Raw genomic sequence first — 15,787 nt, 5'->3', positions numbered from 1 at the left:
AAACTGAAAATGAAAGTTTTTGCGATAATTTGGAGCAAAATGGAGTTAGAAGGCTAAAATTTGGTATGGATGAGTTATTTACCAATTGAAAACAGTTAATTATCGGCAGAATCAGTTTGGTGAAAGGGCACTTTTGGCGTGCTTATTCGGTAATGCCATTTCCGAAACGTGAAATTCCGAAAATTAAAATATATTCAGTGAGTGTAAATAATCAGCAAAAAAAAAAAAAAAAAATCAGAATGACCAGGATTCTCTTGGCAAAAATATCAAAAATCCAAAACAAAGAAAGATCAAAATGGCAAAATGTCACCAAGCCGGAAATTAACAGAACTGAAAACCTTCGATCATTCAGAATTTCGATATTTCAAATTTTCAAATTTTCTTCCCTCGGGGAACTTTGAACGTCAGGCCACCAAAAATTCGTATTTTGGTGCCTTCAGGACTCTCAAATTCAGAATTTCAACCCCCACCCCTATTTTTCCAAAAATATTTTCAAAAAAAACAAAACCGAAGTCTCATAAAATCTTGTACCCGCAAACCGTGCGCAAAAATACGACCTTGTCTTTCTACCACCTACGTGGCAAAAAAAAAAGAAAGAAGAAAAAAAGCCAAAAGAAAAAATTTCGAAAATCGATGTGTTGTTTTTTGTTTTGTTTTTTTTGTTGTTTTATTTTCCGTCTTATACCAAATCCTCGTATATGCTAGTGCCTTAAACCACCTACAGTGGCGTACTCGGGCCATCCGGCGGGGTTCGGGGGTGGGTGAAGGAGGCACGCGCCTCGAGGGTGACGCGACGACCAGCGTCGCGTCGCATTGTGACCGAGGGACCGGCAGACGTCGTCGCCGATGCGAGCTACCTCCAGTTCCTCGATCAAAGTTCTTATTCCGGGTGTTTTTCGGTGTCAGATTTTCGTCGTACGTGTGAAAGTTGAATAAAAAACGACAAAAAAGAAAACCAAAAAAGAAAATCACACAAACCTAATCATAAACTCATGGATTGAAGAATGATTTTTGTGTTTTGTTTTTTTTTTTTTTTTTTTTTTTACGTAACAGATAGTGCGTGACAATAAATTGGTGAATTTATACGGGGATCTAGCAATAAATTTTGAGTGAAAGTGAATGTTTTTTCTCCCGACGATGTTTAATCGGGGAAAATTTTTTTCCCTCTGTTTTTACTTTACCACGACGATCACGTCATCGATTTCTCAATGACGATAAGTCGTCAGTGTGTATTTACATCAAGTGGATTTTAATCGAGTGTTGGTACAAAACGTCTGTTTTTTCTTTCAATTTTGTGAAATTTTGTTCGAAAATTTTTACTTTTTTTTTTCCCCTCATTTTTTATGGTAGGTGAAAAATGAAACAGAATCGACGACGGTTTTTGCAAATTTATTTTTTCTGAGAAGTGCTTTTTTTTGAACCGTTAAAAAGCGTTTCTCGTTAAAGTGAATAAATTTTGTGTGTGTTTGTTTGTGCGTGTGTTTTAAAATGAGATCGATGAGAAATAAACGTATAAATAAATAAAGGAAAATTAATAAGCATAGAATGAGGAAGGAGCAAAGAACATTCAGTAATGAATAATAATTTTTACGGGTTTTACACGCAAAAGCTTCCCTCGAGTCACGTGCAGTTGGTCTAATAGTCAAAGAAAAAAAAAAAAAAATCGAAAGGCAGTATTTTTTAGGTTTCAATCCAGAAACTTGATCCAAGGGTAATTCCATCGCGCTGAATCGAATTGTGATAATAATTTTTCAGACAACCCCCAGGACCATTATAAAAAAAAAAAAAAAACACAAAAAACGTAAAAAAGGATCCTAAAAACATCTTCGCATCTTTAAAACTAATTGTAAGAAAGAAAAAAAGGTGAAAGAAAATTTATGGTTCGAAAACTTTGAGGATTTTATCCCCTCCTCCCCGCCTCCCTCATTTAGATGTTTTTTTTTTTTTTTATTTTTTCTCCCTAATTTTTGAACGTACGAAAATGAACACGGGATACTTTTTTTCGAATTTATTTTCGTCCCCAAGGAATTTTCATTTTTTTTTTTAAATATTTTTTGACCAAGTTATTGAAACGGTTTAAACCCTTTTTTCTAACCACCTCGGCGTTTAATCGGAAAAAATTATTACGACCAATCGATTCAGCGTGATCGAATTGCCTGTGAATCAAATTTCCGGGATTCATACGTAAAACGTACAACCCTTAATGCTTATTTACTGGTCTATTATGAAATCCTGGGAAAGTGTGACGATCGAATCGACGAGCGCTTACGTGGAAAATACGCTCGAGTTTGCAAATTTCAACGGACCAAGAGAGTCATTCGTATGGCATAGGGCGTATAACTCACGCAACGTGCGCCTATTATAAACTACCCTTAACTCTGACTGTATGGATCTGCCAGCCAGAAGCAGTCCTAGTCGCATCGACACGCGGCTGATGCACGTCTCTATTATCCTGCATAATTCCATTGGTTATATACAGTCTCACGGATAATCATAATCGTTTCATTGTACACGACTGACGTTCCACGCTGCGTAACTGCAGCGAGGATCAGGATCAGGATCAGGATCAGGATCAGGATCAAAATACTCGTTGAGAGCTTTAAAGCACCGATCAGTCGAAGATTAGAATTAAGCGTGGAACGGTAACGGGGGGGGGGGGGGGGGGGGAGGGGGGGGTGAAAAAACATCCCCCATTCGATTCAAATTTCCCGCCGTAAATAAAAAGCTCCAATTTTTCACAGCGACACTATCAAAAATCATAATTTCGAACGGATTCATTTTTCGTCAAGTTATTTTCACATGTTTAAAATTTCTTTGTAGCGCCCGTTCGCGATATTGACTCTTAGAAAATTTGACCACCATCCCTTTATTCGAACTTGAGCAAAAATTTTTTTGGTGGGGTTGATTCTTTATTAGAAGAGAAAAAAAAAAAAGAAAAACGGGGAAAATGAGACCCTATAGGACCCTTAACGGTACGATGTACCCGAGGGTTGAAATTTACAAGATTGCGGTGTTTTTCACACCTCCGTTACCGGAATAGGTAGAAAAAAAAAAAACCATTTTAGGGGTCAAAAAGGACTCCACGCGTAATTTCGTAGTTTTTTTTTCATAGAAAGTATATACGCGCCTTCAAGAAAAAAAAATCATGACCTTTACAAGCTTCTAGGTTGATTTCGGAAACGAATCGATGGAAAAATCTGAAATTCGGAAGAAACAAATTATTGTGAAAAAAAAAAATCATGGCACTTACGACTTTTTTTTATTCTCCTCTTCGATTGTCGATGAAATTGAGCCAAAAAAGCTTCGGTTATCGGTACCGTGTAAAATTGAATCAGAGTTTGATGAACGAAAATTGATTTGAGGACGTTGGTTGGTTAGAAAAATCGATGCTTTTCATTGACTTTATCACGAGATAGTATTATTGTATTGTTGTGTTATTGTTTTAATACAAATTACTTTTAAACTGTTGTGGGGAAAAAAAACCGCGTCTCAGTGAATTTGTAGAAAATAGTTTTCTGAGTAAAATTAGCCACTTTTTGAGAGAAATCGGACAAATCGAAATAAATTTTCAAATGATTTGTTGAAAGAAAGCATTTTTTTATAATTCTAGTATTTTACATTTTTTGTATTTTCAAATAAATTTTGGTACAGTTTTATTTTATTTCTCAAATTTGTAAAAATATTCAACACAATTCAATACAATATTTCAGAACTAAATATTTAGTGATATCAACACGAAAAAACGAAAAAAAAAGCAAAAAAAAAAAACCAAGTGTCTCAGTGAATTTGTAGAAAAGAGTTTTTTCCGAATAAAATTTGCCACTATCGAGAGAAATTGGATAAATTAAAATAGATTTTGATAGGATTTTCTAAAACAAAAGCATCTTTTTTTATAACTCCAGTGTTTTACTGTATTTTTGTATTTTCAAATAAATGTTTGTACAGTTTTATTTTATTTCTTAAATTTGTAAAAATATTCAACGGGCAATTATCTCTTAAAATAGAATTGTTAAAAAGTTATTATTTCCGCTAACCACCATAACCTTCTCGAAACAGTATCAGAATCAAATTTTAATCATACGTTTTTTTTATTTATAAAATAAAAGGAACAAGATCGCGAAAAAAAAGATGAAAAATTTACCGTAATCGTTAAAATTTTATTTCATACACGTGTAACACGGTCTAACAGTGTATAGTACATTCTTTTCAATGAAGCTACGCAGCCGCGTGTATAAAGTGAAGGGAACTGCATGAACGAATTATTTATTTCAAACGTTCCGTAGTACAGCACTGTCGTCTAGATGTTTTCATTGATTCGGCGTAACCGCGAGCGTTCGATATCTTGCTTTACTTTTTTTCTTCTTCTCTCTCTTTTTTTTTTTTCTCTCCACCTCCTCGTCATAGGACGATAGCTGATAGCTTATACTCGATTCCAGCCAAGTGATTAGGTGCAATGAATTGGACCGAGCAGTTGATGATTGAATGAATGAAAAAACTTGATTTGAGAATCTTTTAGCGCTTCTTGTGATTAAAATTCGGCTGTTTTACCTTGTCGTGAAAATATGTTCACAAGTACTTTTCGATAATTTGGATATACGCTTTGGCCAAATGCCAAAAATGCGTGTAATTTTTATTTTTTTTTATTTTGGGAATCGCTTTGTGAACATATTCTGAGCCTAAGAAGGCTTGAATTTTTTTTTTATTGCAAATGTAGCCAAATGAGAATGAAACGGATATTTGATTGAACTTTTTTTTTACGCTGTTTTGGCTTTTGGCAAGCGATATAGTATAAGACTATGATTTGAGAAAGGGTTAAAATTTCGAATTTTAAAAAGTCCGAAGGCACTCAGGAAAATGAGAAATTTTGAAAATGTCAAACATCGAAATTTTGAATGATGGAAGATTTTCAGTTCCGTGAATTTCTGGATGAGTGGAATTTCACCAGTTTGATTTTTCTTTGTTTTGGATTTTCGATATTTTTACGTTCCGAATTCTGGTCATTCTGATTTTCGGTTTTTCTCATTACTTACACCCACTCGTTGGGTAAACCACCCTGTGAGAGTATATTTTGATTTTCGAAATTTTACTATATCGATACTTTAATTTTCGGAACTTTGCTCTTATCTAACTTGAAGTTCGAAACTTTGAACCGCCGGCTTTCCAACCATTCGAAGCTGTATCGTTTCTTCAAAGTTTGATCTCTCAACTTCACGTTTCGCTACCAAATAATTCAGAATTTTGCGTTTTCCGAACTTTCCAAAATTGGAACTTCAATCCCACCCCATTTTCATTTCAAACACTTTAGACACCATAATTCATAGAAACTAAACTCACGGCTGTAAAAGTTTAATTTTTTCACATCAAGTTTCTCCACCAAATAATTCCGAATTTTGTGTTTTTGCAACTTTTGAAATTCTGAACTTCAACACCGCCCGATAACTTCTAATTCCAACTTTAGATTTGATTAATGAAGTTTTTCCGACGGTTAAAAAACGCGTTTTCATCAGGCTTGACATTCGAATTACCGATGAAATTATGGAAGAGCCGTCGAGGAGTAAAATGAAAGGGACTAAAACAGACTAAAACTGCCCATATCCGCACGAGCAGACCCAATCAACGTGTGTATGATAAAGTAATTGAAGCTCGGTGAAAGACATGCAGTGCCTGAATCGCTGCAGAGCGTGCCGGAAGTACTTCTGGTTTCCAGATGCCGTCTGCAGCTACGGCATGCTGCTGATGCTGCTGCTACTCCTGATGACGATACTGATGCAGAGTGCAAATTCCTTTGCCTGTAACTCGTTTTGGCGAGGATAACCGCGTGCAAATCTATGGTGGCGAAGGTACCTTTACTTCGGCATGGCTGCAGTCGCCGGCATTTATGGAATTGCGGACGATCGTCACGGGAGATTCCCCGAGCATCGACATCACGCGTGAGTCCCAAATTAGGGGTCCCGTTTTCACCCCCCACCCTCCTTCCTCTAGAATTTAAGAAACGAACCATAATTGAGGCGGAAACATCACGCGTGAGTCCCAAATTAAGGGTCCCCTTTTCAAGCCTCGCCCCCCCCCCCCCCCTAGAATTTAAGAAACTAATCATAATTGAATCGAAGACATAACGCGTGAGTCCCAAATTAGGGGTCCCGTTTTCACTCCCCACCCTTCTTCCCATAGAATTTAAGAAATGAACCATAATTGAAGCAAAGACATCACGCGTGAGTCCCAAATTAATCCTTAGAGGACCGGGGCCTTAGGAATTCCGAAAGATCGTTTTTTCTATAGAAAAGTGATCTGAAGTCCAGAACATTGAAACAAATTAACGTCAAATGTTAGTAGGTCAGTGACCTCACGCAAAATGGCGTATGCCGATCCTCTAAGGGTTGAGGGTCCCGTTTTCGCCCCCCCCCCCCCCCCCCCACAATCGTTAGAAATGAGAAATGAAAATGACAAACTCGATCCCTGAAAAAAGAAAGCAAAAAAAAAATCATAAAAATCTTATGTCTGAAACTTTCGTTATGATATATATTTTTTTTTCTGAAAGCGGGTTAAAACGTCAATGATCAAACCGGGAAATGAATAAAATTTATCATAGTCACATTTGGGGTGGAAATTAAAAACAGATCTTCGCCTAGTTCAGGAAAATAAAAGGAAATTTCAGGCTGATAGCAGACATTGACCATATATATATATATATTAGACTGTATCAAAAAAATTGAATATTTTTTTTTTTCAATGGTATGCTAAAAATATTGTTCAAGATGACGAAAAAGAAATACCATAAAAATTTCAGATTTTAATATTGATATTTAGAGGTGCCTCATCGCGATTTTCTACTTTCCATAAGAATAACATGGCAAAAATGGTTTTTGCTCCTTGCGATTTTTATAACTAGATAACGACGCGTCGTACAGAAAATTCATAAACATGTTTTTGTACGAAATTGAACGTTCTACAAAAAAGGTCTCTTGTCATTTTACGATAAATCTATTCTTTCAAAAGTTATTTGAGGTTAAACATCAACAAAGGACCTCAAATAACTTTTGAAGGAGTAGACTTATCGTATTTATATATATATATATATATATATATATATATATTTATATAGTATATATACTGAGCGAAAAAATGTTTCGTGACATGAAGTATTTATTACACTACATTGCACAGGTATAACCTGATATGAGAGGTGCCTGTGTAGATATGAACGATCGATGGAAATCGACGATGCTGTTGAAACGGACTCGTTTCACGAAATCAATGAACTATTTTATTTTATTCAGCTCTTAGAAGAAGGCTGCTAGGGTCAAAAATCGATCATTTTTATTAAATTTATTACCAGATAGGCACGCATTAACTATTCTGCAAATTATCATATTCGCAAGTCACGAGGGTCTCTTAATGAAATAGAAGAAAAATAAAAAATACTGTTATCGTAAAAAAAAAGTATCCGTGTGCTTCGTTTCGAATCGTTCAAAAAATGGTTAAAAGAAAAAACAAAAAAAAAAAAAAAAAAAAAAAAATATCGTCCAGTTAATTCCTTCGATTTCATTCCATGACAAATCATTTCGTTCGAAAGAATATTTTCTACGGATAAACTGTAACGATTTCTTTACTTTTTTTTTTTCTTCTAACAACAAATTCACGGTATCGAACTAATGATTGAAATAAAAAAAAATAAAAAATAATATATATATATATATATATATCAGACCTGTTCCATTCGCTTTATGTAAACAAATATTATTCCGTCTTGAGCTTCTTCCTGGTTTCATTGCAATAACCATAATTCAATTCGGCAATGAAATTTCACCGAACCGAGTAACGACGGCGCCGTCAACGTCCGCTTCTCTTCTTTACGGGAAAAAGTATAAGAATTTTCTATCTTCACGGCGACATTCTTGTCTCGAGTCTCCCACCGAAACTCTCCGTAAAACTCGACGCTGTGGCGTCACGACGTCTAGAATCGTGGATACGGGACGTCGTTAACTTTTTTTTTTTTTTTTTTTTTTTTTTTGTTTCCTTTTACTATTCTTCTATTTTTTATTTTATTACCGAGTCTTATAAATGTATTCAGCAGGGCAAGGTTGACCGGGTCTGAAATGTCATACGAAAATACCGAGCAACTTTTTCTAAAAAATTTATAAGGTTTGGTGCAATTGATTATTCCTGCAGTTGCTCTTTAGTCACGTGGGAAATAGAACACCTGCGGCCTCGATAATTTTATGATTAATTTACGAGGCGTGAAAATTTTTTGCTACGAGGAGTTAATTCGGGTGGATTTTTTTATAATGCAGTTTAGGTCTAGGGATTATATTTAGGCAGATGATCGAAAGAATATTTTTAATTTTAAATAAGGATATTTTGCTCGGATTTCTTTTGATTTGTAGTTATGTCTGATTATAAACTTGAGGAAATAGGATTTTGAGGTTATTTTACAATTCTTTACGGAGAGAAAAATATTCTTGAAGTAAGAAAATAGGTTTTATTGGTTGTTATAAATTTGATGATTTTAATTCGATAATTTTGATTTATTTAGTTTGTCAAGATGATGAAAACGTCGAATTTTCAGCGACGTGAAAATAGATTTAATAGAAATGTAAAATTTTGAAATTTGTGACATAGAAAAGCTAAAATTTGACCTGCTCTAAAATTTGAAAAAGCTCTAAACTTTGACATAGTCGTATTTCGACATTCTACAATACACGTAATAGATTTTCGCGTTTTTGATCCTTTCTAATTTTCTCACACCTTATACATGTATCGTAAACTATATCTTTATTTATTTATTTAACTGGTAAAAAATTACTATTATTATTTATATTTACTGTAGGTGTCTGTAGTGTAATCCTATAAAATTAATTTGCCTGTAAATAGAGCCGGTTATAAAAATCTAAAACTTATAAAAACTTACATACTAATACTAAAACTGATAATAACAAATTTTTTTAATATGAATAAAATACGGGGTATCATGTTTATAGCAAATTTGTTTAAAACAAAGCTTCAACAACTAATTTTTACCTACTTTCTTAGTTTCATATTAACTATTTTCTTAATATTCGATATCACTTCAAATTCATCTGATAGAAAGTTGAATAATTTTCATAGCAACTACATAGCTTTTCTTGTTACTTATTGTTTTTGTAATTCTAGGTAAGCTTCTGTAAAGAATAATTATCCCAAGCTAGGTGGGTAATTGTTATTTAAGGAGGTATTTCTGTCAAAGACTTAAGTTAGATATTTTGTTTTGTTAACAATATACTTCATACGCTTATTCCATTTCATGTTAAAATCAAAAAGTATGGCTAAATATTTACAGCTTTCTACCCTTTTATTTATTCTTAGACAAATATCTTTCGGTAAGCTGTCACAATAATACCCAAAAGTTACTTAAACTGTTTTGTTTGTATTTATAAACAATTTTTTATGAGCCAGCCACGTTGCTACTTTCAACACACAATTTTTTTTTTTATCCTTTTTAAATCTTTCGATCACGATATCTTTACTGCAAATCATGTGAAACAAAAAATTCAAAAAGATTCTTACAAAGTAGTTGTTTCGCTATGATACGAACTAGGATCTTGAAAAAATATTGAAAAATAACAAAATCGCAGAGCTTTAGACGTTTTTTTGTCATTTTTTTCCATTATTTTCACCTTGAACTGCTTATAACTTTTTTAAATATTGATAAAAATTTATAATCCTACTTCACGGAGAAACTATACATTCAACGAACATCCGTGAAAAATTTCAGCTAAATCGGATTATTAGATCCGCTGGAATCGTGGTCGCAAGTTCGAAAAATCCAGTTTCGAGAAAAAGTTGTTTAGAGTCTTTTGCGAGCAAAAATACGAGAAAAACGAATAAAAAAGGTCTTAAACTCAATCGGCGATGTCTGCTACATAAAGTCATCCTTCTCTTTCGCAAAAAAATTTGATTTTTTTGAAAATTCTAACCCTCGAGATAAAAATTTCGGCGTTGTAAAATATTCACGTGCCACCGAATTTTCCTCGCTTTTCCACATCCGATTCCCGGCTGTTTATAACATGCGCAAATAACTAACCTCAGCCAAGGATTCGGGGTCAAGTTCGAAGGGTGCCTGGAGGCCCAACCGCAGTTTGTTACTCTAGGCTTCCTGAGAACCGGACAAGGAAGCATCGGAAATCGATGCAGCAATGAAAGTGTCCAAAAGCGGTTTTAACCAATCGTGAAAATTGCGTTGTCCTTCGATTTTGTCAAGTAATAAAATCTCCACGGTGAAAATTATTGAAATTTTGTACCATAAAAAAATATCACATTTCATTATTGTCAGAAAATTTTTTTTTCTTTTGGAACCAGAAGAATATTTTTGGTCGAAGTAAATATTTATTACGATTATAGTTTGCAATACTACGTTTTATGATCATTGATATATTTTTCGGTTAAACAAGGTTGTTAGGATTAATTAATAACTTTAGTTAGAAATTTCGAGAGACTTTTTTTAATCACGTATCGTTTTAAAATATTTATTAATAAAAAAGAAAATATATTACATTTTTCTTGCACCGAATATACAGTTTAGATTTTTCAACAATTCTTTTTTTGGGAATTCAAATTGTACGAGACACGTGAACAGGAGGTAGCAAAAATTTGCAACGAGTGATGATATATTTTTAATTTTGTAACCAGAATTGGTACTCGAAGAAACCCTCGTCAAAAATTCTATTTTATCCACTGAACGTGCGATTTTCATCTCAAATTTTATCCGATATAAAATTCTCGGTATACAAACCCAGAAACGTGTTGAAAAATGTTAGAAAATTATTCGGTGAGTGAAATTCGGTTATCGATTATCTAAAAATGTTGTAGAATTGATCGAGTAAAATGTGGCAGCATGAAAATAAAAAATTTGTAACTCATAGAGTTAAAAATGTTTTTTGTAAATTTACTAAACGTGTATTAAAGAAGTTTTATGCACAAACGGTACAATAAATTTTGTCAAGTCAGTTTTTATTAATTTATTATTGATTTTACTTTGTATACATTATAAACTGAATTTACTATTTCAAAAAATTAAGGATCGCTAAAGTTTTACGTGCATCTTTTTGCTCAAATAAAATTCTAAACTAAATAAAATTTTCAGTAGAAATCATGAATAAAATAAAAAACTATCCAGAGAAATATTTTGACTAGTTTATAAATTTAAAAAATATAAAAGAATTCCTTTTATAATCATGATTTTTAAATTCTTCTTCTCGTTACTCGATCTTCTTACGCGCACGTTTATAGTACATTAACAGAAAATTTACAATAAATTAACAAACGAATTCACTTCACCCGACAAGTTTAGTGAATGCAAAAATCATTTGAAAATATTTTTCATATCAATTGAAAATTCAAAGCGTTGCTTCATTTTCCATTTTCCTCACGTAACTACACGTAAGTGTGACGACCAATCAGACTGAAATTGAAACTCCGTTGCATAATGTCTTTAATTTCGCGGTAATTGATGCATTTCGTAACTTGCATGTATTGGTTTGAAATCGTTCTTCACGTGACGTGGAATTGAAATTTAAATTCAATCGCATCTCCCCGATGGTTATGAACATACCAAGCATAAATATACTGCCGTAACGGCATCGTAATTAGTTTACACAATTATGAAAAACCGTACAAAAATACGCGGAAATTGCCAGTGCAGAAGAATGATTGCGTAAAATGAGGTGAGGAATATTAATTGAAAGTCAACTCTTTTTATAATGCAAATGATTTTTCATTCAAGAAAAACGAGTTTACATAATTGCATAAATATATTATATAGGGTGGGGCAAAAAAAATTAATATTTTTATTTTTTTGGTCGTTAGTAATACTTTCAGAGTTTGAACTTTGAAATTGATATTAAAAAGAAAAAAAAAAAAACACAAAATTTGTACAATAGTTTGCGTTAAAAACTTATTTCTTGTCAAGTGATCGGAAATTTTGGGAAAATTTCGACGTTTCGAAATGAAAGAAAATTAAATTTGATGTAAATAATTTTTAATCTTAAATAACTTTTGAACCAGTAGATTTACGAAAAAATCGCAAGAGACCTTTCTTGTAGATCGTTGAATTTCCTACGAAAATTTATCTCGTTTATTATTGTTCGTTGACGAGTAATAAAATTCCAAGGTTCAGAAGAAAATTTTCACACGTCATTTAAATGGAAACGTCAGAAATCGTCAAATATTGATTTTTTTTTTAAATTTTTTTCTTGTCACGGTATAATTTCATAGACAAAAAAAAAAGTAAGTTTCCGAAAGTTTCAGTTCAAAATTTTTGAATTTTGAAAGGTCGCTCATAATTTTTTTTCAATTTTTTTGGTGCATTTCTTTAGATCTTTTCGAGCGACCTTTTAATATTCATATTAAAATTTCGCAAATTTTTGTTCTTTAATTTGGTAAGAAAGAATCGATAACAATACACCACGACATGAATTAAAAATCAAACAAAATACTGAAAATAGAATTTTTTTAATTTAATTTCTTGACGATTTTTGACATTTAAAAAAATTTGGAGCGACCTCTTAAATTTTTTTTTTCTGCTGTCCTTTGGAGTGGGCTCTTAAAACATCAAAAACTAACATTTTGTCATACTAGAATCAAAAAAAAAATAGTCGATTTTTTTGCGCCAGCACCCATTTATAATGTATATTAATATATAATATATTTTTTAACGTTGAAGAAAAGTTGGCTGAGAGTCAGATCGTTTTACCGTGAATATGGCGAGTTTGATGATATATAACTGGAAAAAGAACATTAGGCGGATCCCGAAATCGCTATCAAATGATACCAACTTCTCCTCGCAACGTTATACAATATCCTTCTTGGCATCGTTTCCTCGGGTCTGGAAACTTTAGATATTGACCTCCTGACACCGATGTGTGTGCACTTACTTCTGCCAACTTTTATTGCACTTTGCCTTCTTGAATTTAATTTCTTGTTAAGAAGCTACGGTAATTATACGAACGTTATTATTTGTGATGAAACCTTTTTTATAAACAACTTGCCTATGTCATATTGTTTCTCAGTCTATAAGAGGACTTAATTTTCAATAATCATGTAAACAACATGATAAAAAAATTTCTTCCTCATAAACAAATCATTTCTAACGTTTTATCTTAGATATTATGCGATCTTAAAATCGATGATACATTAACATATTGGCAAGTTAAAAATAAACAAAGTTTTCCGTACATCGTTTGGAATTTATATATATACATTATATATATAGACTGACATAAGTAAGATTGAAAAAATATTTTTAATTTTATTTATTTATTCATTTATTTGTTTAATCATTAACTAGTAATATCCTTTTACACAGTAAAAGAAACAACAAAAAATAAGAAAAGAGTTGGCAGCATGGCAGCAACAAGTTCAAGTGAGAAAAAATATTATAATTATTTATTTTTATAAAGCAATAATTTTTCTTTTTTTTCGAGTAGATATTCTAAACTATCGATAAGCTTTGTGGGATAAAATTGCGAGTCTTTTCTGTTTTTAGTTTAATTACATAACATACAGTTTCTCAATGAGAAGAATTTCTCTGTGAAGATCCGAGTGAAAAAAAATTTTATATTATTTACTCCGATCGCAGAAAACTTTTCTGAAATTTTGGCGACAAAAAAATTCTCTTCTCAAAAATTTTTATGTCCTAGTAAGCCCCTCCCCCCTTCCTTGAATCATCGAATTTTGATTTTGTTTATTGTATTAATTGATCATTTATCTAAAAATTTCATTTCTTATTTAAAATGAATATTTTTAAAAATTTTGAGTTATCAAGAAAAAACCGTTTTTTTGCGAATAACTCGAAAAAGAGGCCACAGTGGCTCATGTTTGGGGGTCTAAAATTCTTCTGACATCACACCGAGTCACCTCCTTCAATTTCATAAAAATCCGTGTTACACTGGGTGAGTCTTCTCCTTGTTGGATACTTGGCGTGCGGATATTTGCATACCTGCTAAGTATAGATACTTTCACGGGTAACTTTTGCGGCAGTGATATTCGCACAGTGTGCATCGCATATTAATGAATAAGGCTTGGAAGAACACGTCGTCGGGTAAATTGAAAGAGGATTTTACACGGTCACGTTGTAATTTGCAATCATGAACGCATCTTTCGTGTACAAGGATGAGAATGGCTGTTATATCACGGAACAAAGGATCAAAGGGTGGAAGTTAATTGGAGTTGAGAAAACTATACACGATCCCCCAGTAGATCTTATACTTACTGTTTTAGAAAAAATGCAATCGACGTTTATTTCTGCAGCCATCGTGGTTAGACGAAAGATGAAAAATTAAAGGATGAATTTTTGAAATCATACTTCGATGAACAATTTTTTAAATCCTGTCAGAGTTTTTTTTTTTTTTGTTTTTTTTTTTCAAAACTATGCAGATCTAGATTTATGTGTGTTTATTCTCATCAATTAATAAGTAAAATATGATAATTTAAGAAGCAATGGTGTAGTGGCAAAGAGGATAAAAAAACTTTCCAAAATTTGAAGTAAATGCGTTGATATCAATTATTCGGATATTTTAGGACAGAAAAACATCTCAACGAGCAAAATGGTTCACATTATTATTAATATCAAGTCTTTCTGCCGATTTTCTGATTAAAAACATAAAAAAAACCTAAAAAAAAACAAAAAAACAAAAAAATGATCCAAATGAGTGATTGAATATCGATACATAAAATCCCAAAATTTACCCACTTTTTTAGCCATCTACTCGTACATACGACCAGCCGGATAATTTCAACATTAGACTTGATAAACTCTTGGGGTTTAATTTGATGATGAATATTTCAGTTTTGAGGTTACTTTTTAGTCTCGATAAATTCTTTGGTACTTTTATGTACTTTTATGAGGTGATCGAATTACGTCGACATCCAATCGGATTGGAATGCCATTGGCAAATGGACATTTTATTTTCCACAACAAAAAAAAAAAATTGAAAAAAATCTTTGGCACCCTTTTCTGTTGTTGAGAAAAACGGGGAACGAGTAACCGAATATTTCACACAATTTATTCACTCGTGCCAAATCTCATTGCCACCTGTTATCAGCCACGTTGATTGAAAGTAAAAGTTAATAGCAAAATCAAGTTTCGACAAAGCTCTGATGAAAAAAAAAAAAAAAATGGAATTTTTAGCTGAGGTTCTGTTCAGTCCGATGAATTTCAAACGATTTTCGTAGTTTTTTTTTGGATTCTTTCAACTTACCGTTTTTGCTTGTAGGTATTTTAGATCTCGTCTTTCAAAACTCGAGAATTCTGCGTTTGAGAAAAATTTGCGAAGGGGCAAAAATTGTGTTTCTTCTGAATTGGTCGAGAATAATTTTTTGAGAATCCTCTGGAAACCGTAAGTCATCGTTTTCAATGAAACACAATCAGAGAAATTAATCCTCAAAAACTTCGTTCTCAAAAAAATGTCAAACTTTTTTTAAGTTCTCTTTGACTAAAAAGAAAACCTTTTTACCTTTGTCCTATTCAATTGGTGTCAGTATCACACCTTGTTCACGTTCATTTGGACTACCCATAATGCTTTTCGCACCGAATGCAAATCTCTGGCGATTAGAGTAAACTTACTGCCTCATGGGACTAAATTCTGAAAAAATTTCACAGCCATTAGAAGAGCGTAGAGAACAAAAGTTACTATGGAAATTGCGATCCGACCAGTTACCACCTAATTGTCTCAATAATTGTTAATTGACAATTTTCACAAATATTCACAAAATGGTCAATTATTAATTAGTAGGGACAATTAGGTTGAATTTC

At 32.7% G+C, this 15,787-nt stretch overlaps 1 protein-coding gene across 9 annotated transcripts in view; it reads left to right on the top strand.

Annotated features, from left to right (window-relative positions):
- Window positions 1-15,787, top strand: part of LOC124413991 (potassium voltage-gated channel protein Shaker) — a 248,656-nt gene that overhangs the window by 165,588 nt on the left and 67,281 nt on the right. The window contains exon 1 of one of the 9 annotated variants that reach the window (XM_046894835.1): window positions 5,662-5,930. The exons of the other annotated variants lie outside the window; for them this stretch is intronic. Coding sequence (XP_046750791.1) covers window positions 5,857-5,930 — 74 coding nt within the window. The 5' untranslated portion in view covers window positions 5,662-5,856. Of the gene's footprint in view, window positions 1-5,661; window positions 5,931-15,787 lie in introns of those variants that run through there. 9 annotated transcript variants of the gene reach the window in all.

Source organism: Diprion similis, chromosome 13, assembly GCF_021155765.1.
Source record: "Diprion similis isolate iyDipSimi1 chromosome 13, iyDipSimi1.1, whole genome shotgun sequence".
Classification (NCBI taxonomy): domain Eukaryota; kingdom Metazoa; phylum Arthropoda; class Insecta; order Hymenoptera; family Diprionidae; genus Diprion; species Diprion similis.
Note: the sequence above shows the minus strand (reverse complement) of the source record. Positions and strands in the feature narration are given on the sequence as shown.